Here is a 25,410-nt window from a genome sequence, read left to right as displayed (position 1 = left end):
TGCACATGAGTGTCGTGCATTATTGTAACTGAATGTTTTTCCTCTTGTGTGTCTGCAGGTTTTTAATCGTTCTGGGCTGTTTGATTCTGGCCATACTGACCACATTCAAGGAACACGAGAACGTGTCGGCACACTGGCTGGTCATACTGGTGAGATTTCATTTCTTCATTTATGTTTGTATCTTTTTATTTTTTTATATATATATATCATTCCACTAAACAGAAGCTTTTTTTAATGTGCATCATCAGACGCATGTTTCACTCAAATCAGCAAATTTGACCTTTAAAAAAAATGTCAAATTCAGGGGTCGCAGGGTGCTGGAGCATAAAATCTGGTACTTGCATTTCACATTTAAATAAACTAAACTCAGCTGATATAAATACTTATAATATAAATACTTCACTGTTTTAAAAAATAAATAGTGTAAAATGCAGATACACAAACATTAAAAGGACTGAAATAGGACTGATAGTAATGAACAGCTGTAAAACATGAGTAAGTAAATCAATAAATGGTTAGAGGACATTTTTTTAAAAAGTACAAAATAATAAATATATTAGATTAAAGCAGGAAAATGTTGATTTAATAAAAGGACTGCCAGAAAATTACAAGAAAATCTCCAAAAATGAAGCGTCCGAAGGAAAAATGTACAAAATAAAATTGAAATCCAAGTTTTGGTTGAAATCATTCCCACCTGGACAGTTTCAGTTTGCCCTTCTGAACAAATCAGAGCTTATTTGGACAAAACAACACTTCAAATATTCAATTTTCTCTTTTTTAATCTTGTTTGTTGCTTCACGACCGAGAGAGCAGACGTGGAGTGGGTCCAAAACAGGATGTAACAACAAAGAGGCAGATTCAGTAAAACTGAAAGATTTCACTGAATTTGAATCGTTATTGATGTCGCATGCAGCTCGTATCTGAGCGAGCTGTGAATGGGTTTTTGACGTGTCCTTGTGCAGGAGACGTTCGCCATCTTCATCTTTGGAGCAGAGTTTGCGCTGAGGATCTGGGCGGCCGGTTGCTGCTGTCGCTATAAAGGATGGAGGGGCAGGCTGAAGTTCGCTCGCAAACCCCTGTGCATTTTAGGTAAGGTCATTAAAGGTTTCTGAGCATTAAACATGGAAATCTGCTGCTGAACATCCTGTTTGGTGAACGATGTGTTACTGGGAGCTCGTCAGTAAGGAAGGCTTACCAACACGTCTACAGGGGGTTTTGGATATAAGTAAATCAGAGGCAGGAAACTCCAAGCCTAAGTGTGTCCTGCAGGTTTTAGATCTCACCCTTCATTACCAGGCCTCTGGAGAACTTCAGGACATGTTGTGGAAGTAATTTAGCCATTTAGATCAGCTGTGTTGGATCCAGGACACGTCTAAAACCTGCAGGACACCGGGCCTCGAGACCTGGAGTTCCCCACCCCTGAAATTAATAACGTAGAGTTTGTTTCCGTCATTTTCTGGCACCTGTAAATGTCAACTTCGACTTTCAGTGAGATCTGCAGGTGTTCACAGGAGTGAAAATCAGGATTGTTTCAGTTGTTAGACCATACAGAGTGTAAAGGTGGACGTAGCTACTGTGACGTAAATCTTTACATAGCAGCAAGATGTGCTCCGTCATAATGTGTTTTTGATGCGATGCTGCAGCACGTGGGTGTCAGTTTTCCTGCAAAACAGCTTTTTCTTTTACGTTTTCTGGTTTTAATGACAGCAGCTCTGCAGATGAAGATGAAGCGACTCTCACCATTTTGCAGACTTCTCTGCAGTTTTTGGGAAACGGCTTTTGGATGATGATGATGAGTTTTCGATTTCCTGCAGATGCCTTGACCTATAAACACAGAAATAGTCTTCCAGGACAAGAATTACAGCTTGTGATGCCATGAAAGGCTTTTTTTTATTCATCGCCAACCTTTAAAATCTGATCCAGGCTCTAAAAGCTTTAGACGGCTCCTCTGTTCAACCATCCAGCTTGGTGTAATAACCAGCGTGCACTGACGAGTGGTTACTGAGTGAGTCTGTGTGTGTGCAGTAACACAGTGCACACAGGGAATATATTTTATGTTAATAATACCCTCCAAATATTTTACAGCTAATATAATGTTCTGTGCGGCACTTTGAAGGAAGAAGCATTCACATTAATTCTCCTTGTGTGTTAAAACCATTAAACGTATTAGGAGCATCTCATCGGCGTCTTTATGTTCAGCTCCTGTTAGGAACTCGTCGTCCCACAAAGACGACTGAATCAGCGTGTCGGGTCAGTCTCATTAACCATGTGAAGAAAGCTTTTCCCTGACAGTCTTTTACGCGAGGTTTTGTCTGCTGTGTTTTCGGCTCAGACATCTTCGTGCTGATTGCCTCGGTGCCGGTGGTGGCGGTGCGTAACCAGGGAAATGTGCTGGCCACGTCCCTGCGCAGCCTGCGCTTCCTGCAGATCCTGCGGATGCTGCGCATGGACCGGAGAGGAGGGACGTGGAAGCTGCTGGGCTCTGCCATCTATGCGCACAGTAAGGTAGGCGTGGACCCGAGCACACTTCCTGCTTCCTGACGTGTGAGCATTTTAAAGGAAGTTGCTGGAAAATATAATTATGGAAATGTGCACTTCTCTGGAAGGAGTCGGCTGAAGTGCTTGAAGTATCGAGTAAAGTGTAGTGAAGCGCTCACATGAGCTGAAGATGTAAAGAAACTAAACTGGAAGCGATTAGAAAGTTTATGGGAGTTTGCAGGAACTGACTCAGATTTGAAGGCAGCCTCAAGTGGACATTAGAGGAACTGCGGCTGTTGGCTTCATTTCTCAGACCTGGAATCTGCTGCTCAGCTGTGAATGTGTAAATAATGAATTAGAACAGTCTTTTATTGGATTTAAAATAAAAAAATATCAGCTTCTTTCAAATATTTCCCTGTTTTCTGCAGGAGCTGATCACAGCCTGGTACATCGGCTTCCTGTCTCTCATCCTGGCGTCCTTCCTTGTCTACCTGGTGGAAAAGGATGACGCCTCTGTGAGCATGTCTGACCAGGAGAACCCCACGGCCCAGCCCAAAGAGCAGGACTTTGACACCTACGCTGATGCGCTTTGGTGGGGGCTGGTACGTGCATTAAAGAAAAAAAGCTCCAAGTTTACGACTAACACTGCACTCAGTGAATTAACATGCATATTGTTGAAATTTTGTTGCTGGAAACAAAAAATCCTGTCTTGAATTCTGCAAATTATTTGTCTGGAAATGATTTTGGCAGCTTAGAGGTGAGAGTAGATTTGGCTGCAGCTCGGTGGACAGATGGTGCCTGGCCAAATCATCAACTGCTAATATTTTGGCTTTAAATCAAATCTGGGATTTCTGCCAAGAGGACAGGAAAAAATCAGGTTTTAGTTTCTAGTAATGTGCCGGTGGAAAGCCTGAGGGTTTCCGGTGAATCCCGTTTGAAAGCTCGCAGAGCTCTGAGCTTTAATGAGGGCCTCTGGCAAGGGAAGCACCAATGCCTCATTAAAGCGACCGTCCTTCAACCAGAGAGGCCAAAAGTTCAAGCTCCATGACAGCGAGCATCTGCGCCGCCAGAATGTCCTTCAACAAGATGTTCCACTGTCACCGCCTGCTTTTCAGGGCGATCCTCTGACTCCGGGAAACACTGAAGAGCCCTTTAACGGATCGATACGAAGGTCACAGAGAGAGATGAGTCTCCACGGAAACATTACTGCAGAAACGAGGACGCCGAGGCTGTTGTGTCTAATTTTAGTGATTTAATTTAAAAGATTTTCTGCCCGTGTTTTATCTTCCTTGTTTTTCAGATCACACTGACCACCATCGGCTACGGGGACAAAACCCCAAAGACCTGGGCTGGGAGGCTGCTAGCCGGCACCTTCGCTCTGATCGGAGTGTCCTTCTTCGCTTTGCCTGCAGTGAGTGCGCTCTCCTCTACACACCGCTGCTGATGGTGCAGGGTTTAGTTTAAGTCCGAATAAATCAATCAATACATACTCATGTTAGGAAATCTGTCTTGTATGAACTGCACAAGTAATTCTGACCTTTTTATTTATGAAGAAAAAATGTGCAACATAAGTTGATTGTAACACTTTAATGCTAGATTATTAGTAAGTGTCGCCTCTTTCAGTATAAGAAAACAGTCAGTTCTCTCCCGGGGCATCAGTTAGTGCCGTGATATCAACCACTGGTGTCACTCGTTTATACACCAGGCGTCCTCTGGTCCCGGGGTTATGATGTGTCACTCTCTACCTTCTTACTGTGCAGGGCTATTGTTAATAAAGAGCCTTACTTTACACCCACAGTTTACCGACACTCGACCAAGTGAAAGCAGGTCTCAGTGGGACTCGAACCAGAGCCTCCACATTCTGGAAGCATCAGTTACTCTGCGATGAGAACATGTGGGTAAAACATGTTCCCAGTGAAGGTTATCAGCTGTAATCAGTCCCATGGATACAGCTAGCAGAGCACCGCCCTGCACCTCCTTAATGACCAGGAGGTCATGTGTTTGCATGTATGTGATACAGGAGCAGCCGAGTGAATAAGTACGTGTAAAACATCTGCTTGCGTTGGTTGATGTGGACAAAGGAGGACTTTTGAGCCAAGCTGTGACCTTATGCTAACCCTCACCAAGATAAAGGCGAGGTGTTAACATTTTGCTCGGCACTGGCGTCCCGCAGCACGACAGGAGCACTGAGCGACGTGTTTTCTGTTTTTATGGCTGCAGGGTATTCTGGGCTCGGGCCTGGCTCTGAAGGTCCAGGAGCAGCACAGACAGAAGCACTTTGAGAAGCGCAGACATCCGGCTGCAGGCCTCATCCAGGTGAGACGCTACCTGACGGCATCGGCATCTTTCTGCGTGGTCCAGCTGAGACTTTCTGTGTTTTCTGGACTCAGTTAAGCTGAGCGCTGTTATAACTTCTGGTTGATCTCCTGTCTTCCCATCTCAAGTCTGCCTGGAGATATTATTCCACCAATCCAATCAGGGAAGACCTTATTGCCACTTGGAGGTTTTACGAAACTGTCATCTCTCTTCCCTGTTTCAGGTAAGTACCACTAAACATAACAGTTACTTTTATAGTCCTCGTGCATTACCTTAAGTTTGCAAACAACATTAAATATGTTGTTTTTTGTTTGCATCTGCAGATTTAACACTAAGTTGATTGACCTGGAGAGTTTTACTCTTAGATTTCTTTGAGTAAGAAGCAAAAAAACTCAAATTAAAATTTTCATTAAAGATTAAACATAAAAGACGAATCAGCAGTTTGCACTATTTTGGAACATCAACCAAGAAAAATGCACTCGGTGGATTTCAAAATGAGGATTTTTGTCTTGCTTTGGTCCTCTTCTGACTTTTAGTCTTTGTCAAAGGATATTTAAACCCTACGTTGCATGCAGATACCTGATTTTGATCCTTTCCTCTCTCCCCGTCCACAGGAAGGACACCTTGGAGGTCATGGCGAGGTAGGTCACCGTTTGGTGTCCATGCAGAGACACAGTTAATCACACAGAGCTGTGCCTAAAGTAAATGCTTTCTGACGGGGCTTTAATTAGCCCCACATGCTGGAGAGACTAATGAACATTTCCTAGAATATCTCACCCTGCCCGCCTTTAAATAGCTTCCTGTATTAATTCACCAGTCGGATAAATCTCGGGGCTAATGGCCGTGGGACGTATGAATTTTGAACGCCCACGCGTCCCTCTGCCTTCCACATCAGCTGCTTTAATGACATTTAAGCTGAGAGGTTTCTGTGGAAACCTATTAGCGAGTCCATTAGTTGTGTTTCAATTATGAGTGACAGTTTAGATCTTGTAATTAGGGCCTCAGAAGAGGTCTACGGGTTTGACTTTTCATTTTTCTCCGTCCTGCTGAGCGACGTTAATGAGTCTCCACATCAAAAAGTGTTGTGAAACTCCGACTGAGGCTTTTGGTTTGAGGAGCAGATTGAACTTGAGCTGCTGCAGATGTGTCACCGCGGTTATCGACATATAATGATATAATGAGGTAATTTAATCAAAGTCCTGCAAAAGACACAGAAGCAGCACAGACTGACTGAGTGGCATTAGCACATGTAAAGTCAGTGACACCTGTCTGCTCACCTGTTAGTCATAGCAGCCACTTGTCTAACCTTGGTCTTGGTTGTTTGCATATGGACACAGTATAAAAACAAATCACCCAGTGCACAGGTGAAAAGGTCTCACCTGCTTTGCACTCTATCCTACCCAAGGCCTCAGTCACACAGGCATAGAGACCACTCTGCGACCACCATCAACCTCTGGTCACTGGGCAGCTGGTGAGGGGTTTCTGGAAGATGGTGAAATTGGCTGCAAAGGGTGCTGCACCACAAACTTCCTTGAGATTGTTTTGGTTGCTGGAGCATTGCTGCATCTGCTTGTATTTTGCATGCAGTTCTGGTTTTTGGTGCACTTCCATGCAGAATACTAGCAGATGCAGCAATGTGACTTTTCAAAGTAGCTGTAGCAGTACTCACAACTTTTACTTTGACGGCAAACATTGTCTGTCTGAGTTTTTTCCAAGCAGCCACCTCCAGAAGCCTCTCACTGGGGTCAGGGGATACACCGGTCAGTGAGAGGCTGACCAGGGGATGCACCTTTCCCCAGTGACTGGTGGCTCCAAAGGGGGGGAACCAACTTCACTGTGATTGATGCCTAACACGTGTTTATACTTTTGTAATTGTGCTTAATATAGTCAACATGTAAGCTAGGACTTATACATTGGCATTAACCCTTTAGAGCCGGTCGGAGCGGACACGTTCCATTTTGCGTAACTATTTTTAAATCCCTGTAGCACTGCAACCACGTGAGCTAGCGCAATAATTTTTTTTGCATATGAAGCCGGAGGAGTTGTACTTACATCTTATGCCATCAGCTTGTCCTCGGTCACGGTTTCCTTCCACATAAAGCTTTGCAAAAACTGCATAAAAAGCGCTTGCAGCAACAAAAACATAATATTCCAGAAACACGCTTTGCCGATCCGATCAGCTGTTTGTAACACTTCCTACGTCCATCAGCGCGAACTATCGCATGTCCGGCATGACCTGCCCGAAACCGGAAGTGACGTCGTTTTGCGGAAATGTAGTTTTTTACCATCGTGGCCTTATGAGCCTCTACTGGTGTTTTTAAAAGTTATGTTTGACTTTATGACTTTCTGTGTCGTTTCTGGGATGCTGAGGACTCATATTGCACTGCTGGAAATATTTTATTTTGATGCACATGCTGTTATTTTGCAAATTTGCGCTATAATATATTTTTTCGTTTTTCCTGCAGTGTATGAAAATTGGTGTATCTCAAAAATAAAACTATGAAGACACTTAAAATAAATTTCCTTTGGAGGGAAACTAGTTTGTGTATTTACAGTATTGAGGGATAAGCCTCTTAAATTTCTCTAACTAGAAAAAATCAAAAATGATTTTAAATTGTTTTGTAGTTTATTGCACTTTTTTGCAATTTATGTAATTACTATGCACTTAATGCAGACATATCATTAAAATTTGGGCTATAATGGTTGTATTGATGTATAGCAACTTGAAATGCTCCCAAAAATGGCTCCACAGCCTGTAAAAATATAATATAAGCTCTGGCGGACTTGGTTCTATGGTAGGTCTTAAAGGGTTAAAATGTTCAGAAGTGGAAATGAGAGCCAGTTTTAGTTGAATACACACAAACACACGCACACACACAAATGTAGAGTACATAATCAGCTAAAAGTTTGATTTCTTAAACTTAGGAAAAACTTTGCTCTTTGATGTCGTCATTCAGTGCTGACAAACACATGTCAGAGCCATTATATGAAATGTGCTGTAGTCTTGCTAAACCTGCCATTTCGCATCAGCTCAGGTCAGCAGAGGTGGCGTTACAGGCTCATTACAGCGCAGCGTTCTGCTCCGACGCCTCCCGGCCTCCGTGTTCAACACGCTGGATTAAGTTACTGCTGCTAAAAGCTGAAACGGCTCTGATACACGGGCTGGTAGAGCAGAGCAGAGAGGTCGGGTCACCTGTTCTTAATGGCGTCTGTTTTATAGGCTGAACCGGAGGGTTGCATTACAACGATTACAATCATTTTGCTTTTATTTGTAGTATTAAGCGGGGACATAATTCAGATGAGACGGAGATGTGGAGGGAGAACAAGAGTGGAAAGAAATGAGGGTGCAGACGCTGAGTGATGAAGTCAAACGGAGTGAAAAGCAGGCAGTCAGAGTTTTAAAAGCCTTTTAGGATCAGCGGCTGGGAAATTAGCACTCTGACATTATCTTGTTGCGCTGAGCGAAGAGGTGGACGGCGGCCAGAAACTACAACAGTGCGACGATGTCCGACAAGAGGCCGATAAGCTACTTATTGTGTGTGTGTGTGTGTGTGTGTGTGTGTGCGCGCGCAGAGATATTAGACCTTTTTATCTGAGTTTCCAGTGTTACTGTGTGGCCTTTTTAATACAACACTGACACAAAGTTATATCCCATCTCTGAGTGTGTGTGTGTGTGTGTGTGTGTGTGTGTGTGTGTGTGTGTCTATCAGTTTTAGTAGATGCATGCTTCTCCTCCACCACAGTTCAGGTGTAAACTACGTCTTTTATGTGACATCTATGTCGACAAAGTACCTTTTTAACAATTTCAGTTTAAGTCAAAGGACTAGTCAGTGTCAGATATTCACTATTAAAATGTTTACATGACAAATATAAAACTCTAGTATGCACATGTACTTTAAGTATTTACGACTGTCCCACGATGCACTCTTTTTCTTGCCCTGTGACAGCTGAGATTAGCTGCACTGTGCCTGCAACCATGAACTGGATGATTGGTGGGTGCCCAGGTAGCTGCTATACTTTAACTTTAGCTTTACTGATTCCAGAGGCAGCAGAAATAAACACAAAGCAAATCTTTGAGTTCTACCATCAGCCTGAATAATCTCAAAGTCCACGAAAAGAAAAGGGTCAATAAATGCATCAAACTCAGAAACAGACAGGGAATAAACGGGAACGACAACAACAACGAAAGGGAAAGGCAGAGCTTTAATGCTCACACAGGAAATGGATATGGGAGGGTGACGAGACACAGCTGAAACAAATGTAAACAACAAGGTAAGGAAGTAAAGAGTTTTGTGTTCAGAGACATAACATTTAATTGACACAGTGCATTAACAAAAAACAAGTATCAGAGACTAAAAACCTGATCAAGAGAATGGTAACAGAAAAACCTCCAGTTCGACCAAACACATTTGGAAAAACGAACATGTGTCGGACACACTCTGCTTTTTTTGAGCTGTTAAAATCAGTAGTTTCACTTTTACCTCCAAGTAAAATGAGTCCCACCCATGTAACCTGGTGTATTCCCTTTGTTATCCTAACAACCAGGAAATAAGATCCATATTTGCAATAACTGAAATTATCTTTTAATATTGTCCCGCAGCTTTGTGCAGGTATTATGAACCAACATGTGTGTCTTGGGAAGGCAGAGCTGTGGGAGATAAGGAGCATCATTTTTTTCGCCTGCTGCGCTGCCTCATTTACAGAGATCCACGGGATAATCACATCCCATTTTCTGCTCTTTATTCGGCCGAGGAGCAGTCAGAAAGAGCTTCTCTCTTCCTTTACAGCTTCCTATTCTGCGGCCTCTCAGCGCCGTAATCTGCCGTCCCTATTCTGCCTCGAGGCCACATAGAGGCTCATATTGTGTGTCTGCTGTGGGAGCAAAGTCGCTGAGAACGCTCCACGTTTCAGAGGCCTTGTTTGGGCTGTTGTCGGCTCCGGTTACCCCGCCTCTCTCCCTCTTCCAAGGCACAGGAGTCTTATTTTACCCAGGGAGCTCTCGTCTTTGTGCTGCCAAATATTGTCAGCCATTGGACAGTAAAGGAGACCAATCTCCTCTCAGTTCTTTGAGTCTTCCTTCTGCCAGGAGAGCTGCATTGTTACGTTGCAGCAGCAGACCAGGAGAACTTATATTACACAAAAATCACAACAAAACTGATTGTGCAAAAAATTTCATTAGCATGCACTTGGCGACAGTGGGAAGGAAAAACTCCCTTTTATATCTTCAAACCTCCAGACTTAGTCCGGTTCAGGGAGGAGCAGCCATCTCCCGAGTAAAGTTTGGGGTGTGGGAGAAAATGAAGAGAACAGGAATTGAGTGATGATCAGAAAAATCATATCAGTATTTAAAGTTTAAAAGAATGTGGCTTTAATCTGAATATCGAGATTTCTTTTGATCTCCATAAAGCAGACAAAGGGATCAAAAAGGCTTTGCATTGCAACATTTGTGCTAAAAGGGATCATTGGGTTTCTTCCAATGTCTCTATAATTTTCTACCATCTTGAACGTCCTTCGGTGTCTGATCACACCCAGCTGGGTGATGTGTAAGACTTTACTTGCTGGTGCTCACATGCTTTCTCTTGGTCCATACTGTATTGTTTTCTCGTTTGTCCCTCTTCAGCCAGAAACTGAGTTTACTCGAGCGTGTTCGCCTTCCTAATTCAAGACCGTCTGTGGTGGCAGTAAAGAAGCTGACAGGAAACGCAGACTCCATCGAGGAGAGTCCCTCCAAGGAGCCCAAACCTGGTGGCTTCACTAACCGGGAACGCTTCCGCACTGCCTTCCGAATGAAGGCCAACACACTCCGCCAGAGCTCTGAAGGTTTGAAACCAAAAAAGCACGGATAGCTCAGAGAGCTTTTGTTTTTCATATTGGTCTAATCCTTTTTTTACTAACGCAAAATTCGTAATGTGTTTTTCTCTCAGATGCCGGAGGTGTGGCAGATCCAGCCTTAGAGGAACGGGGTTTCCCCCCTGACATCCTCCTGGAGGAGATGATCCCCACACTGAAACTGGTCATCAGGGCAGTCAGGTTAGGGTCAAGAACTGGGCTCTGTGGTCCTTTAAAGTCATCGTGTATTACTACATTTAGACCCAATCAATTAAAGAGTATAAATTGATACTTATAAGAAGAGACAAATGTCCTATACTGTGATGCGCAGATGGGTGTTATGAACAAGGAAATGTTTTCTGGTTGCTCGGTTGCTTTGTCTTCAGTCAGTGATGTAGACTGTGTCAGGACATTATGACATCACTGTTGGATTGGAGAAAGGAAAATGTTATGAAGTCTCATAAAACCCTGGACAGGTCATCAGTGACCTGCTGGCTGTAAAACGCTTAAATGCAGTCACATGGATTAGCTAGAATCTAAACGTACAGACTGGTCAGTTCTTCTTCTGCTGAACAAACTTTAACGGATTCAAAATGTTTATTTACACCTTAAAATATCAATAACAACTTTTGGTCAGTTTTCTGCACAGTATGATAGTACGATTGGTCCTCGCTGTATGTGCTTTCAGAAAACTCTGCAGCAATCAAAATTCAACACAGTGAGCTATGCAAACCACAGAGTGTGGCAGAACTCACACATGCTGACAGTGCATTGGTAAATCTATAGGCCACACAGCTGACATAATGCAGGAATTCAATCTAGTGCAAGGGCCTGCGAGATGAGTGATTAACCCTGTGAAAGTGCTGCTTCCTTCCACTCCATTATATCAGTGTTGAATGGGTTTCTGAATAGGATGCTCAGATCTGGAGGGTTTTAGTTTCAGGACCCAAGACTTTCTGCCAAACACTGGAGCTCATGCAGCAGCAGTAGCTGACTCTGAAAGTAGGAGATCTGTAGGACAAAAACCGGAGCTCAGTGGGTGGCAGTGATGCAGGACTGAAAGATGCTGGGCTTACTATAATGCACCGGACAGAAAATGTCACGCACGGTTTCTGTGAAGGGGGCATTAATTACACATAGCTGACAGATGTTACCTCTGTAACCATCAGTTTGTGGAGTCCTGTTATGAAGCTGTTAAGTGTTAGCAGCTCCAAATCTGATGTCATAAAGCTCTTCGAGGTAAAGAGGTGTCACTTACATTTAGTTGCTGGAAGAAAGAAATGGTGTATTGTTTTGTTTATTCACCAACTTGTCAAGCATACTGCTCCGAACTGTTATTGTGACAAGGAAGAAGAACCTTAAGGTGAAGACCAAAATAAATGGCTCTTTAATACATGAGGACTCATTTGGATCCAGTAGGAGGTTGTAGTGTTGTTTTTTGGCATTTGAAGGATCCACTTTAAAGGCTTTCTGGAAATATCCAGCTGGGAGGAGACCCTGGACTAGACTGGAGGAATCATATGGTAATACCTACCTTCCTCACAGCTCCAGTTTGACACTGCAGTGATGCTTCAGAGTTTTGCAGATGTCACTTGGAAATAGTATAACAATCATGATGAGTAAGCAGATACGTAGGCTGCTCGTGATTGTTTTTGCTATTATTGTTCATTTTGCACCTGTTACAGAAAAGACAAAAATGGATGAAGAAGTTATTTGTGTTTGAGTGAAGCTGTTAAAAGTAACAATTTAACCTTGGAGTGCTTTCAGACTACGAGACTGTTGCACTGTTTTTGTACTTTTTCCTTGGATAACAAATCAACGCTGGTGTGTTTCTATTCAAGCTTTCAGCTTACTATTTGACTTTGAGCAGAAGCGATGAGGCTTTGGCTTGTTGTTGTACTCCACAGCCTCTGCACTGGTTCAGTTCCCATAATTAGTGTCTCCCAGTAGATAAACCGATAGAAACACGGGATCATATATCAATTTTTAGTTTTCCGCCTTAAATCTATTTAATGCTAACATGGTGCCAGTACTTGTGCTTAGTAAGTGTGGGCAAAGAAATATGGAGTGAATCTACCAATAATTGAGGAATTTCTGGTGGTCGCTCTTCCCACGGCCACTGGTGGCTCCACTGTGTCAGTGGAAAAGGGGTAAAAGACCGCAGACAAACATTAGGGCCAGTAAATGAAGTGTTGTTTAGATCAAATACGTTAATAATGTTAAGATCTAAACCAGTGAAATGCTTCTCATTTGTTTGATTCTTGCATTCCTGTTTCCTGACAAACACGTGTCTATACAATGAAGGTAAGTGTGGTAGCTGACGTTTGTTAACTGTGTCTGATGTTTGAGAAGTGTTTTCATTTGAAGTGTTTGTTGCCACACAGGATCATGCAATTCCTCTTGAACAAGAAGCGGTTTAAGGAAACTCTGAGGCCTTATGATGTCAAAGATGTTATCGAGCAGTACTCTGCTGGACACCTGGACATGCTCTGTAGAATTAAATACCTCCAGACGAGGTGAGTTAGTCTTTTACACACGAGGCTGATCAGTTTGAACGAAGCCAATTTTCTCTTTTCCTCATGCTCATTATTTTTTTGATTTTAAGGATTGACATGATTCTTGCCCCTGGACCTCCTCTCACCCCAAAACACAAGAAAACTCAGAAAACACCCTTTACTTACCCGCCCAACCAGTCACCCAGGTACTGCTACAGAGCTCTAAAATGGCTACAATGTTGTAAAACAATTACAAATTAGTATAAAGGTTAGTTATAACTATGTTATTTAGTTTTCGTAACAAATGTCTGTGCAGTCCACATCTACTCGATGTCCCTTTGTTCCAGGCATGAGTCCTACATAGCCAAAGCCACATCCATGCCAGATGCGGAAGACCAAAGCATGATGGGCAGATTTGTCAGGGTGGAGAGACAGGTAACAACTAAAACTACTAAAGGCAAATATTCTGCCAAGGTGTTCCTTCTCCAAACAAAGTAACTCTTTGTATTGTTTGAGATAAATTGTTTTATAGTTTAGTTTGTTACCCTTGGGCTTTGTATGTTGAGACATCTGGCGACAATTTAGAGTTTAATGTAATGCCGGTAAAATTTGCTAATTTAGAAAAAAACTGTCACGTTGATGAGACCAGAAACACTGGCAGACCTTTTGGAACAGGACACTTAAATTACTGTTTACAATAAAACAAAGCGCTGCACTGCAAGGGTCAGAGAACCCTCTGAATATGGCAACAAGATGCTTCAGTTGGAGATGACTTTGAACAGCAGATCTATTCAACCCATTTGGCCCAACTGTAGCAAATATTACTAATCATGTTATGCGATTACACTTGCAGTTCTTACTCGATTTCAGTTCTGCAGCATGCAGTGACTTCTACAGCAAGACAAAAAGAGTCTATAACCTTCACCACCACCGAACTATCATCCGCTGTTTAACACTTTACAAGATAAACTGGACCAGGCTTAAAAAAAGAGACTTCCAAGTGTTTCTCTCCTGCATCTGGAGCATTGTCGTCATTATTAGTGGTGGTGCAGGGTTCATAATTAATGGTTTTCTTTAGGAAGATTACCAAGATTAAACTGTGAAAACACCAAGTTATCAGTAAAAGAATCAACATGATATTTGATATTTCTCATATCTGCAATGTCTGCAAAGGTTTTATCAAACCTTACTGAAAGCGCTGAAGGGGTTACTAACATTTCTTTACATCATATTTTGGCCAAGGTGATTGGTAAATAAACACACCTGTTATGCGATCCACTGGTTCCACTGTATCTCTCTCTTTCAGGTGGAGGACATGGAAAAGAAGTTGGACTTCCTGGTGGACATGCACATCCAGCACACTGAGCACCTGCAGGTGGACTCTGCCGGCTCTGCCCGCATGACCCTGGAGACCTGCAATCCTACGGCAAACGGTGAGATCAGACGGGTTTTCCTCAACTACGCCGAGGCGTTCCCACACATGTACCAGGTGCCTGTCAGCAAGGCGAACCCCTATTATGGCCGTGGAAGAGGAGGCAGAGAAGGGGTGGGGTTGGCAGGAGGAGTCGGCATTGCCCCTTCGGTTCATCAACCCCAACCCCCACCTTCAGCAATCATCCCCACTTACACCGAGCGTCCCACAGTGTTGCCCATCAGCTCCCTGCAGGACTTGTCAGTGGGACTGGGTAGGACCACAGGGGGGCAAGGTGGTGACTCACCGCTCTCCATGCTATCGGTTAATCATGAGGAGCTGGAGCGCTCGCCCAGTGGATTCAGCATCTCTGGGGAGCGGGAAGGGGAGAACTTCTCAATGGGGGCCGGTTTGGCGCCCGGGGACCCTGGCTGGACGAGACCCAGGCCGAGCTACCTGGCGGAGGGGGAGACGGACACAGACACAGACCCTTTCACACCAAGCGGGGGCCCCCTGCCTCTCTCCTCCACTGGTGAGGGATTCGGCGACGCTGTGTGGACCATGCCACCCTGAGAGGAAACAAATTCGGCGCAGATATCCACCACTCTGAGTTAAGATATTAAATTCAACCCAAGCCTCTAAACCCAAGCCCTGGGTCAAAGCCACCGCTGTGGACTGAACGTCTGGGGAGGTTAAGTTGGATCTTATCCGAGATAATCGACCTTCAGAGGCCACCGCAGATCTCATCATGCCGTCCACGGTCCAGTCAGAGAGCCATGGCACTGAGACTGCCCAGAAAAAAAAAAAAGAAAAAGGGAAACCACACCGTTTGTAAAGTAAAACTCTGTACAGCGCACTCTCCGCAAAAGTTTAGCTGACATAAAAAAAGAACAATAATATACATACTATATACACCCAAAAGCTTTATTGCTGCAAAGCCAACCGCACTGCATGTAACGCATGCGATTTTTAGTGTAGTCACTGCAAAGTTCAGGATATCAGGAAAAGGAAAAAGAGAACGAATGGTTACGTATACTTGCTATGCCATTTTGTAACACTTATTTTTTTATATGAATACATTTTCATTGTTTTTGCATGGTTTGCATGATAATGCACCACTGTAGGAGTTGACGATTAGAAGGTGATCCTGGAACCAAAAGTCTCCTGTCTTTAGTTGTTTGGTGAGTGTGTGTGTGTGTGTGTGTGTGTGTGTGTGTGTTAGAGAAGAGAGAGAGACTTTGGTAATAAAACCATGGCTAGTTTGCTGGCAGTCATGTTTCACCGTTTCTACTTTTCTCACGTTGCTCTGTAAGGTCTCTGAGGATCAATTCTGTCCAGAAACCAGATTTGTTTTCTGGTCTCAGTGTTTTGTTTTCACGCCACTGTGCTCAAATTGTGTGTCACCACTTTGTGTGAACTGACTATCCACTTGAAAATTTGACTGCGTTTGAAACACTAAATCTGCTGCTTTGTTGGCACATGAATTCAGGGATATAAACCACCTGTGAAGTTCTGCTTCTGCTTGATTAGTATTCAGAGCGTAACTTCAATACAAAAATAGTGGCTTAAATTTCCAGCACTAAAAAGATAAAAAAGATTCCTACATAAAGGGAGGCACAATATGTCTGTCCCAGTAGTCACACTTGTGGTCTTGAAGTAACACAATCTGTTCTTGATGCACATTTCTCCAAAGTTAAGTTTGTAAGTATTTCTAATAACTTTCTGTGCTCAGCTTTTCCAGGAAAAAAACAGCCTTTTTGGAGTAATACTGCATAAATTCAGTTTTTAAGAACTTGGATCGCCTGTAGTTTAAAACTTATCAAATGAGAAGAACTACTCAAAATGAAGATGAATAGGCTCACTTGTGCATTTACATAATTGACTTTTGATTTTCTAATGTTTCGTTATTAATATCTTTTTCATTGTTATCAAAAAATTGATCAATGGTGGGCCCTTTGTTTGTTTCTGGGGATTAGCCTAATGTTGGCTAACACTAGGTTGCTAACACAGACAAATTGCTAGCTAAATATTATCTGGAGTGTATAAGGTAAGCTCGTTCAGGAGGTAAACCTGGTGCTAGGTTGGCTACTCATTTTAAATAGCTTTGTAGCTGATGCCAGATTCATGCAGTGTAGCTAAGTTATAGTTAACCAGCTATCCTTTAGCTTTCTTGCTAACATTACTGTCATATTCTTCTTTGTGTGGTGGTGTCTAGCGTTTTGATAAGGTACCGTCTCAAATCGATCATTCCCAGTCAGACCATTGGCAGAAATTATCTTTGAATATGACTATGATCGCTGCATTGTATGAACACTCATAAGGATAAATTCTTGCACAGTTACGATGACAATTTAGCAGTAAACACCACTTAGCAAGCTAGCTAGTCCAGCTATCTCCTGCTCAGACTGTGAGTCTGAGTTTCAGAAGAGCATTGTTGGGTGGTCCATCTCTTTTTTTACAAAGCCAGTGTGGCTACAATTTATTGCGAGAAGTGTCACACGTTTCAAATTCAGTTTTTTTCATTGTTATGGGTGTGGGCCTGCTGACTTTCACTTTCAGCTCTCACAATGCCAGGACATTACAGAAGACACAGCATGGGGAGAATGATCCCTTTTATGTTCAAATACTAAGCACTACTGTTTGAGTGAAAACTACTGTTAACTAAATCAGTGAAGAATAAAGGGGATTCAGAGCATCACATTTTACGGGGAATCACAAAAAACCCCCCAAAAAAACAAACACATTCCTACCGAGCATCTAACACAGGAATAATCAAAGGTGAGATCTGGTCTCAGTTTTATTTATATAACACCAATTTTGTTTGGTAAAAAAAAGGGTTTGAGACATAGGTGCTGAGTGTTAGTGCAAGTTCACTAAGTAACTAGTAAATGTGATATAATGGCTTATAAATTATATCAGTTGATTGAATTCAAGACAAAATTGAGTAGTACTTCAAATTAAGCTCGTATAGCTAACATTAACTTTCTACAGTACTTGAAAAGAGTGATTAACGGCAAGGGAAGTTAACTATAGCCACGCTGCATGTGTCTGGCATTTTAGCTTTGATATCATTCTGCTCTCACAGTAATACGATGGGCTTGTAGCTGCAGTAGATGATATACAGTTCATACAATAGTGCAACAGAACAGTGAAGGACAGGCTCGCTGCTGTTTTGACCGATGCCACAAACAGAAGCTATAGCATGCTAAATACACTTCATGGTTTTCTAGATTTTACTCACTAAAAAACCTTTCTTTTTGTTTTTGGATCGTCTTACTTCTATTAGCCCCTCAGATCATAATAGTAAGACCGGGTGGTTGGTTGGTGTACTTTCCCATAAATCAGCTGAGCCATATATAGTATTTGCAGGAGCGATGGTGTACCTGTGTATCTAAGATCCAACAATACTGGAAATTCACCAAATAAATGTGCATTAGGATACTCGTGATGACGTGTGGTTACTGGGACAGTCTTCAGATTCCTTTTTAAAATGTTCACTCTTATTTTAAAGTTGCTTTAAAAAAAAGAAAAGGAAAAAAAACAAGCAATAATGAAATATTAGCCATGTTGCATCAAAATAAACCACAACAAATTCGAGGCAGTCATGTTCCCAGGTGTTGGATAACGCCGTTTTGTCAGATGCCGCATCTGTGTCTTTCATTTGGCAGAACTGGTCACCAAGAAATAAACCAACCCAGTTTAAAGACCTATAGAACCCAACAGAAGAGGTGCCAGATTACAGGTTTATTAACCAGCGATTGCAGTTCACTAAGGTAACCCCTATCAGGCCCCTGAGGTAAGTTTAGGCTCAAATAACAGCTGGACTCCAGCTACAAAAATCTCTGATATGGGTTCAGATGTGCTTCTTTACACTACAAATCATCTCCTGTGAAAAACGGTGAGTTGGACATATCAGCGTTCAAACATCACTAGTGAAGGACACGTACACGGTTTTGACGTTATTTAGTGTTCTGGGAATCAGAACAGCCAGGAAAATTCTGTAGCTGTGTTTTGTTTCTTAAATACGAATTAAGGAAAGCAAACAATAATTTCCACTGAATTTTTAGGTGCGATTTCTACTGCAAAGCTCCAATAAATCCGGTATGGTAGCTAAAAACTGAAAGTTGTAACTCTGTATGCTGTAGCTCAGAGAACAATAAGGACACCGCCTAAAATTAGCAAACTGAATTTAGCTTTTCTACACTCCAATTAATCATTAAAATTTTAGTTTGAATTATTGCAACTTTAAACCTGCTGTATAGTTCAGTGCTGTGTTGTGAGCAACTCGAATGTCTAGTTACAAACACAGAAAACCTCAAACTGAAAAGAGAAATAAAGGTACGTGAAGGCGGAGCTTCCTGATCAACAGGTATTTTTTAAATGAAAACACCACAAAGCCAGACCTGACCACCTACTGCAAATAAAAAGCTTTACAGACGACCACGTATAGGCCTAAACTGCATTTATTACCTTAGACTTAGGACGACACTGATATTGAATGTAATATCTCACAATATGTACACACATGAATTATTATCAATACACAGTTATAGCATGTTCAGGCACCTTCACAGTTAATTGACAGAGGAGACTTCCACACCAGGCTTCAACTCTACAATTCGTTGCTTTGTTTACTTTTACTGTTTCTGACCTAAAAATCATGACTAATGAACTTATCTTGCATTAATTATTTTTAACATTAACTTTTAACTTCATTAAACGGATAAAGTTTTGGTTTAGTCACAGATAGATAAAACACATTTAAGATGATGTTTGGAGGCTGCAGGCTCCTCTCACTGTTTACTGGTTTGTGTGAATCTCTACAGCGAAGAAGGAGAGGGCAAAGTTGGAGTAATTACAGTTTGTTTGTTCTAATATCTCAGTTTAATGAGATGAAACGTCACCCATTGGTTTTGAAGCTTAGCTTTTTGGCCTCCGCCATGTTGGTTTTTTGGAGGCAGAAGTGACCATATTTGATGTGGATGTTATCAGCTAAGGCCAACAAACTTGGTTAGACCTCACTCACACAGGTCTAGAGACCTGTTGTCAACCGTCTGGCAACCACTACTTGCTGTTGCTTGGTGAAATCGGTCACACAGATGTACCTACTGCTACACCAAAAGGTTGGACGACCAAGAGTTTGGTGAGTGTTTGCAGACAAGTTGGCATTCACTGGTTTCTTTGTGTACACTGAGAGTAGCGGCACCAAAACCCAGTTGGTGCTGGTGTTAGTAAATCTGACTCTTAGACTGTAAAGGTGCATTGCACAGGCATGGATTTCTGCTAATGAGTGCTAGTAACTAGAATAATAAAACCTCAGTTTCACTCACCAAAACTGAAGCACAAACCTCTTGGATGTCTTCACTTCATAGTAAACTGTAATATTTTTTTGGATGATTCCCATAAAAATCCCTCTGAAGACTCCAACAGCACAAAGAGAGTCCTCAGATCCAGTTCAGTGACTCCAGTTAGCAGTGGTCACGAAAATTTTAAATCTTAGAAAAATCTTCTAAAGTATAAAATAAATCCATCTATTTGGAGCCGACCTCAGCCAGAGGACCAACTGCTGGTTTGGTTTTAGTAAAAGAAGCCTGGTGTGGATCCAGCTACCATCTGTGAAATTAGCCAGGTGAACCAAACCCTTATGATTATTATTATCTATTTAGTGTATTGTTAGAGTTGCTGTTATCCTCTAATCCTTAAATTAAAGTCATTAAACTATATATTATATGAACACCGGCATCAGACGTCACCACATATAGATGTAAAAATGATGACAATATCCCTGCAGACGTTCATTCATTGTGCCTCTGAAGCAAGAAGCAACATTCAGAATGACTCCACGCTGTCATTCTTTATTTAGTGTTTCAGCGTCACTTCATCTCCACCGAACACAGCACACGGGATTTTTGAATGTCGGCTCTGTTTCCTTCTGTAGTGCTTCGTCTTTTCTTAAAACCAGCTCAGAGTGTGGTCCTGCTTTTGTAAAATGCCGTTTTGTAGTTTTTGTGGTGCTTTTTGGCTCATTTACAGATTCAGCATGGTTTCAGCTGCACAGAAATTTTGTAATGGTTCACTTCTGCTTTCTTCGTTATATCTAAAGTTCATTCGTCTTGTTCTGTTGAGGTTTGATCGGTCTCGCTCCAAGCCTGTGCTTTTGTTGCCTTGCACAGTTTAATTTACAGAAAGTATTCTGTGAGTTAGTGACACTGCTTCCGTTTGAAACTAAAAACTACAAATGGCTTCCTTTCTAAATTTACAGTCACGAATCAGTTTAAGAATGTCTCACAGGGAATACATAACGACAGCATTGGTACATTTATAGTTTCATGGCAAATTACTGTTAATATGAACTTTTGTTTTTTTTTTTTTGTAAAAATTTGTCAAAACAGAAAAAAAAATTGTCTTCCAGGACGCTGAAGTATGCTGTGAAAAAGTGATGCTAGCAAAAGCAGTTAACAGTAAAATGGAAATATGTCAGATTACACACGAAAAACCTGAAGTTCTTCTCAGGAATTCACAAAATTTCAAATACAGTGGAACCCCGACTTATGAATACCCCATTTAACGAAAAATTCAAGTTACGAAGGCACTCAACGGCAATATTTCTACCCGTGTTACGGCAAAATGCCCGTGTAACGAAGTCCGCTGGTTCTGATTGGCTGAGCCCAGAATGCCTACAATGCCCAGAATGCCTTCCGAATCATGTGACAACCCCCTTGGCTTTCGGACTTGCGCTTCGCTGTTCCACTTGAACGACGCCTATCGTTCACTCAAAAGGCGCGATGGGTGCTTCGACTTACGAAAATTTTTGACTTGTGAAAGACCCTCGGGAACAAATTAATTTCGTAAGTCGGGGTTCCACTGTATTCAACTTGCTAAAGCCGCTGTTTATATCAAGCATGGTGACAATATCACAGACGTTGCAGTTTAACAAGTCGTTTTGTCTACAGTTACATTTATTTTGTTTCCTTAAAACCAATAAATCTCCCATACGTGAGATGATTTTAACGACTTCTGAAACAAGGTTAGCTAAATTTCCGGAGAACCAAATCAGAACCATTTTTATTTAAATAAAATACGTGACTGAATGACTTGTTAAGGACCAGTGTGAGCTGACCAAAGCCATCTTCAGTATCCCTAACCAACTTGCTAGCATTACTTTTCACAGTAATAATAATAATAATAACTTATAAAGCGCTTTCAAACGAAGTGCTGTACAGCTATTTGAAACTAAAAAGATGAAGTAAGTAAAATAAATCCATGTTACGTGAATTAAAGACGTCTTGCGTGTTTGAAACGATGTCTGAACATGATACTGTGTTGCTGTTTTGTAGTGAAGGGTTTGTCCTGTAAGTGGCCATGTTATTCCTTTGTATGAATTTCCTGCCAAACGTTCTCCAGTCACGTCTTCGGGAGAAACCTCTTCACCTCAAGCAGGAAGTGATTAAACTCCACTTTGTCCTGGGCAAACATGAAAAGGAGTGGAATTAGAACATGCATTGGTCACCGTTCATTGGAAATAAAAAAAGTTAAATTCTTCTTATGTTTTGGGAATTGTTAGTCACCTCATCTGTAGATGTACCTGGTGGCTGATGAACACTCACTTTAACAGCTGTTCTGTTGAAACAGCTGCCTCTGATACAAAACTGTTCAATAATGTTTATTAAGGGGATTTGAGGTGTGAGGAACTCCAGTAAAACCTGCAGAGCCAAAACTAGGAGTCACTCCAGTGAAGTTGAACCAATTTGCACACTTGGCACCAGGCCTATTTTACTTTATGTCTCCGCTTACTTTATACTGTAAGCGGACACAAGAGTGACTTTGAATGGGTTTTGGTGACTCGTCCCATTACTTTGCCCTGTCAATCAGCCCTTTGCTTCTCTGGCTTGTAGACGAGGTTTTAATCAGCTGATGAGGTCACTGGAGGAGTTAAACATTTACTAACCCGATGTTCTCTCATGTACTCATGGCTTTGTCGTCAATTTGTCTTTTTTATTTTTCTGAATCAGCGTGTTGGGATGAAATGAAGTTGCTGACCTCGGGTGATCATGATTGGCTATTTAATTCTTAAAGCTTAAACAGTGTGCTCATTATTTGACAATAAGGGGGGATGCTGTGTGACAGCTCAGAGCTATTCTTTTGACTTGCATTTGAAAAATCACCTTTTCAGGCATCAGTGCACAGTACAGACTTCAGCCTTATTCTTTATTTTGACATTGCATTTGTCTGCGTAACCTCCAAAACACAAACTCTGATCAACACACATACTGGTGAATTAATGTGATGGTTAAAGTGGATCCGTTCTGCCTTCTGCCAGTGTATGAACGGCGAATCCCTGTGAATTAATGCTGCTTTTTTCTCTCTGCTTGGGTTTGTATGATGTCACGGAGAGCAGATATCCTTAATATGGCCATCTAAGGCACAGTAAGCCCCGCCCACCTGCTCTTAATATAATTTGTTTGGGAGGGGCAGCCCATCAGTGGAAAGTTTGCTCAAAGTGGGAGGAGCTAAAAGAGTTCACTGATAGAAGATAAAGGGGGATTATTTTGAACTCTGAATTGTGCAAAGCTACTCTAGAAGAGCCCAAGTATAAAATATGAGCAGAATAGATCCACTTTGTTTTAGCAATTTAATATCTGTTACTTTGAGGATGAAGGATTATTTCAGTTTGAGTGTGTTTTTTGGCATATAACGCTGTAACCAATGTGTCTGCACTCTTTGCATTGCAGCTGTTATTCATTTGGTGATTCTGAGGAACAGTCCTGTATGAAGCACTCCTTTAACACTGTTTTAAACAGTACTCTATGAGTTAGATTTAACAGCCAAAGAGGCTTAAAATCCCCCCACAAACGTAGATTTTGACAAAGTCTTGTGTGTGGAAACACTCTTGGTATCAGTGTTGTGTGTCGGGATTAAGATATTGACTAATTTCACGTAAAAACTGGCTCAACTTGGTACTTGTTGTAGCAGCCAAGTCTTGGAGAAACTGGAAAAATAACTTTAAAATGCTCAGCACATCAGCGAATACTCGATCACGTGACGGTTTCTCGTTGGCTTGAATCTGACTCTTTCCCCAACATTCAAAGCCATTAATCGAAACACGTGTGCACCTAAAACGAGCATTTTCTCCACATTTCTGCCCTCTAAAACACATGTGTGCACTTACACTGTGCGTCATTTATTTTTTCAGCTCTCCGTGTGTGAACTCGTCTGCATGTGCATCGATTCTGAATGAAAAGGAGCACTTTATGGCATCCGTGTAGTTAAGAGGGCAATAGTACTCGCTGTGATTATTCTGTTAGGGTTGTATTCACTGTAACTGCATACCAAGCAATGCACTGATCGGCACATTCTGCATAACCTGTAATTTTATGGACATTTTGATTGCTACAAATTATTTGTGCCTTGGCCTTTTACAGTACAGATGTTTCTTTCAATGCAATTCTTTTAATTTGGTCGTGCTTTTCTCGCTATGGCTGTCAAAACGCAGCACAAAGCTGTCGGTAATAACTGTGTGGAGGGCTGCATTTACATGCACTCATTGCTCAGCGGCCTCGATCTATGGAGCCAAGACTGATAGAAAATCAGCGCAGTAGCTGGTGGGTACTAAATTTTCTCTCTTCAAAAACCACCCCTCCAAACAGCGGCTGATATTGCTTTTACAGTTCCAGTTGGGGGAGCAGCTGCAGGGCAGAAGCACCAACAATGGAAGAAGACACGCTGTCCACACACTGCAATATTTAACCTGCTAATTTTTTGCTGTTTGATGGAACCTCACAATTTGCAGGGTTTTGATGCGACTCTCAAACTGTCTTTCCAAAATCTTCTTAATCTCCTCCTAAGACCCGAACTCTTTCATGGCATGCATCCTCTTTGCTATTTGGGCTGATTGGGACCTGATGAATTACCAGTTTTTTGTTTTTGACGAAAATGAGAAAATGTAGTATTTTGGTCTAGACAACCTAAAATGCGATGTCCGCATATGTGGACGCCAGGTCCTTGGAGGTTAAATGCAAAATTACATGAGTACCTATAAGGTGAACTGATAAGTGTCAAAGCAGGGTGCTTAGCGGCTATAAAAGAACTTTTGACCTCCAAAACAATTAGAGATAAAATTTTACACGTTGCTCTGACAAAGAAGAAAGCCTTGCATGCATGTTGCATATGGACATGGTGCAGTCTCACAGCAGTTTGTAAAAAAATAAACTGATTCAGTTTTATTTATATACTGCCAAATCACAACAATGATAAAGGTAAAGACACAACAATTACATCCCCCTTTGTGGCAACAGTGGGGAGGAAAAACTCCCTTTTAACAGGAAGAAAACTGCAGCAGACCTCCTAACCTGGTGTTCAGCATACTGACCAGGCCGAACCTGCTTAGCTTTTAAGATCAAGACTCAGATTTGTGTTTTTTACACAAACTGGACATTTTGTTTGTGGCTGTGATGAAGCATGAAGTTTGAAACACGGGACACAATTTTAGTCTTTAAACAAAAAGTTAACAGTCTTGTGAACAAGATGAATATCTTGTAAATGCTTTAAAAAGAAGTCATCTCATGGTTTTAAAGAAGGTTAGTGAGAGCCATCTCTCACAGTGTGACACTTAAACATGGACGATGACGATACTCGCTGGTTAGTTAAGCCAGGTGTGACGGACGAAGCCACACACTCATTGGCTGACAACTTGTGATTGACTGAGTCCTCAGCCAATGAGCTTCTCACTGAACTTGATTTATAAAATAACCCCAAATATTTTATTCTGTATGACCTGAAACTAGAAACCAAAGCTCTAAACTCATCAGGCGTTTCTATAAGACCAGAAGTCTTTCTGCAAACACAGGAGTCGCCCCCTGGTGTCCATTACGCAGAATACAG

At 41.9% G+C, this 25,410-nt stretch overlaps 1 protein-coding gene across 3 annotated transcripts in view; it reads left to right on the top strand.

The window, feature by feature from the left end:
• kcnq3 (potassium voltage-gated channel, KQT-like subfamily, member 3) overlaps positions 1–18,061 on the top strand; it is a 104,542-nt gene extending 86,481 nt beyond the window's left edge. For all 3 annotated transcript variants that reach the window (XM_040049327.1, XM_040049326.1, XM_040049325.1), the window contains 14 exons: positions 59–149; positions 963–1,089; positions 2,333–2,505; positions 2,907–3,080; positions 3,779–3,889; positions 4,699–4,794; positions 4,923–5,017; positions 5,409–5,435; positions 10,415–10,614; positions 10,719–10,824; positions 13,008–13,139; positions 13,229–13,324; positions 13,466–13,553; positions 14,425–18,061. In XM_040049327.1, coding sequence (XP_039905261.1) covers positions 59–149; positions 963–1,089; positions 2,333–2,505; positions 2,907–3,080; positions 3,779–3,889; positions 4,699–4,794; positions 4,923–5,017; positions 5,409–5,435; positions 10,415–10,614; positions 10,719–10,824; positions 13,008–13,139; positions 13,229–13,324; positions 13,466–13,553; positions 14,425–15,102 — 2,194 coding nt within the window. In that variant the 3' untranslated portion in view covers positions 15,103–18,061. The remainder of the gene's footprint in view (positions 1–58; positions 150–962; positions 1,090–2,332; positions 2,506–2,906; positions 3,081–3,778; positions 3,890–4,698; positions 4,795–4,922; positions 5,018–5,408; positions 5,436–10,414; positions 10,615–10,718; positions 10,825–13,007; positions 13,140–13,228; positions 13,325–13,465; positions 13,554–14,424) is intronic.
• The last annotated feature ends 7,349 nt before the right edge of the window (positions 18,062–25,410 follow it).

Source organism: Simochromis diagramma, unplaced genomic scaffold, assembly GCF_900408965.1.
Source record: "Simochromis diagramma unplaced genomic scaffold, fSimDia1.1 OVJJ01000355.1, whole genome shotgun sequence".
Taxonomy (NCBI): Eukaryota; Metazoa; Chordata; class Actinopteri; order Cichliformes; family Cichlidae; genus Simochromis; species Simochromis diagramma.
The sequence above is the reverse complement of the archived record's forward strand: the minus strand, read 5'-3'. Positions and strand labels throughout refer to the sequence as shown.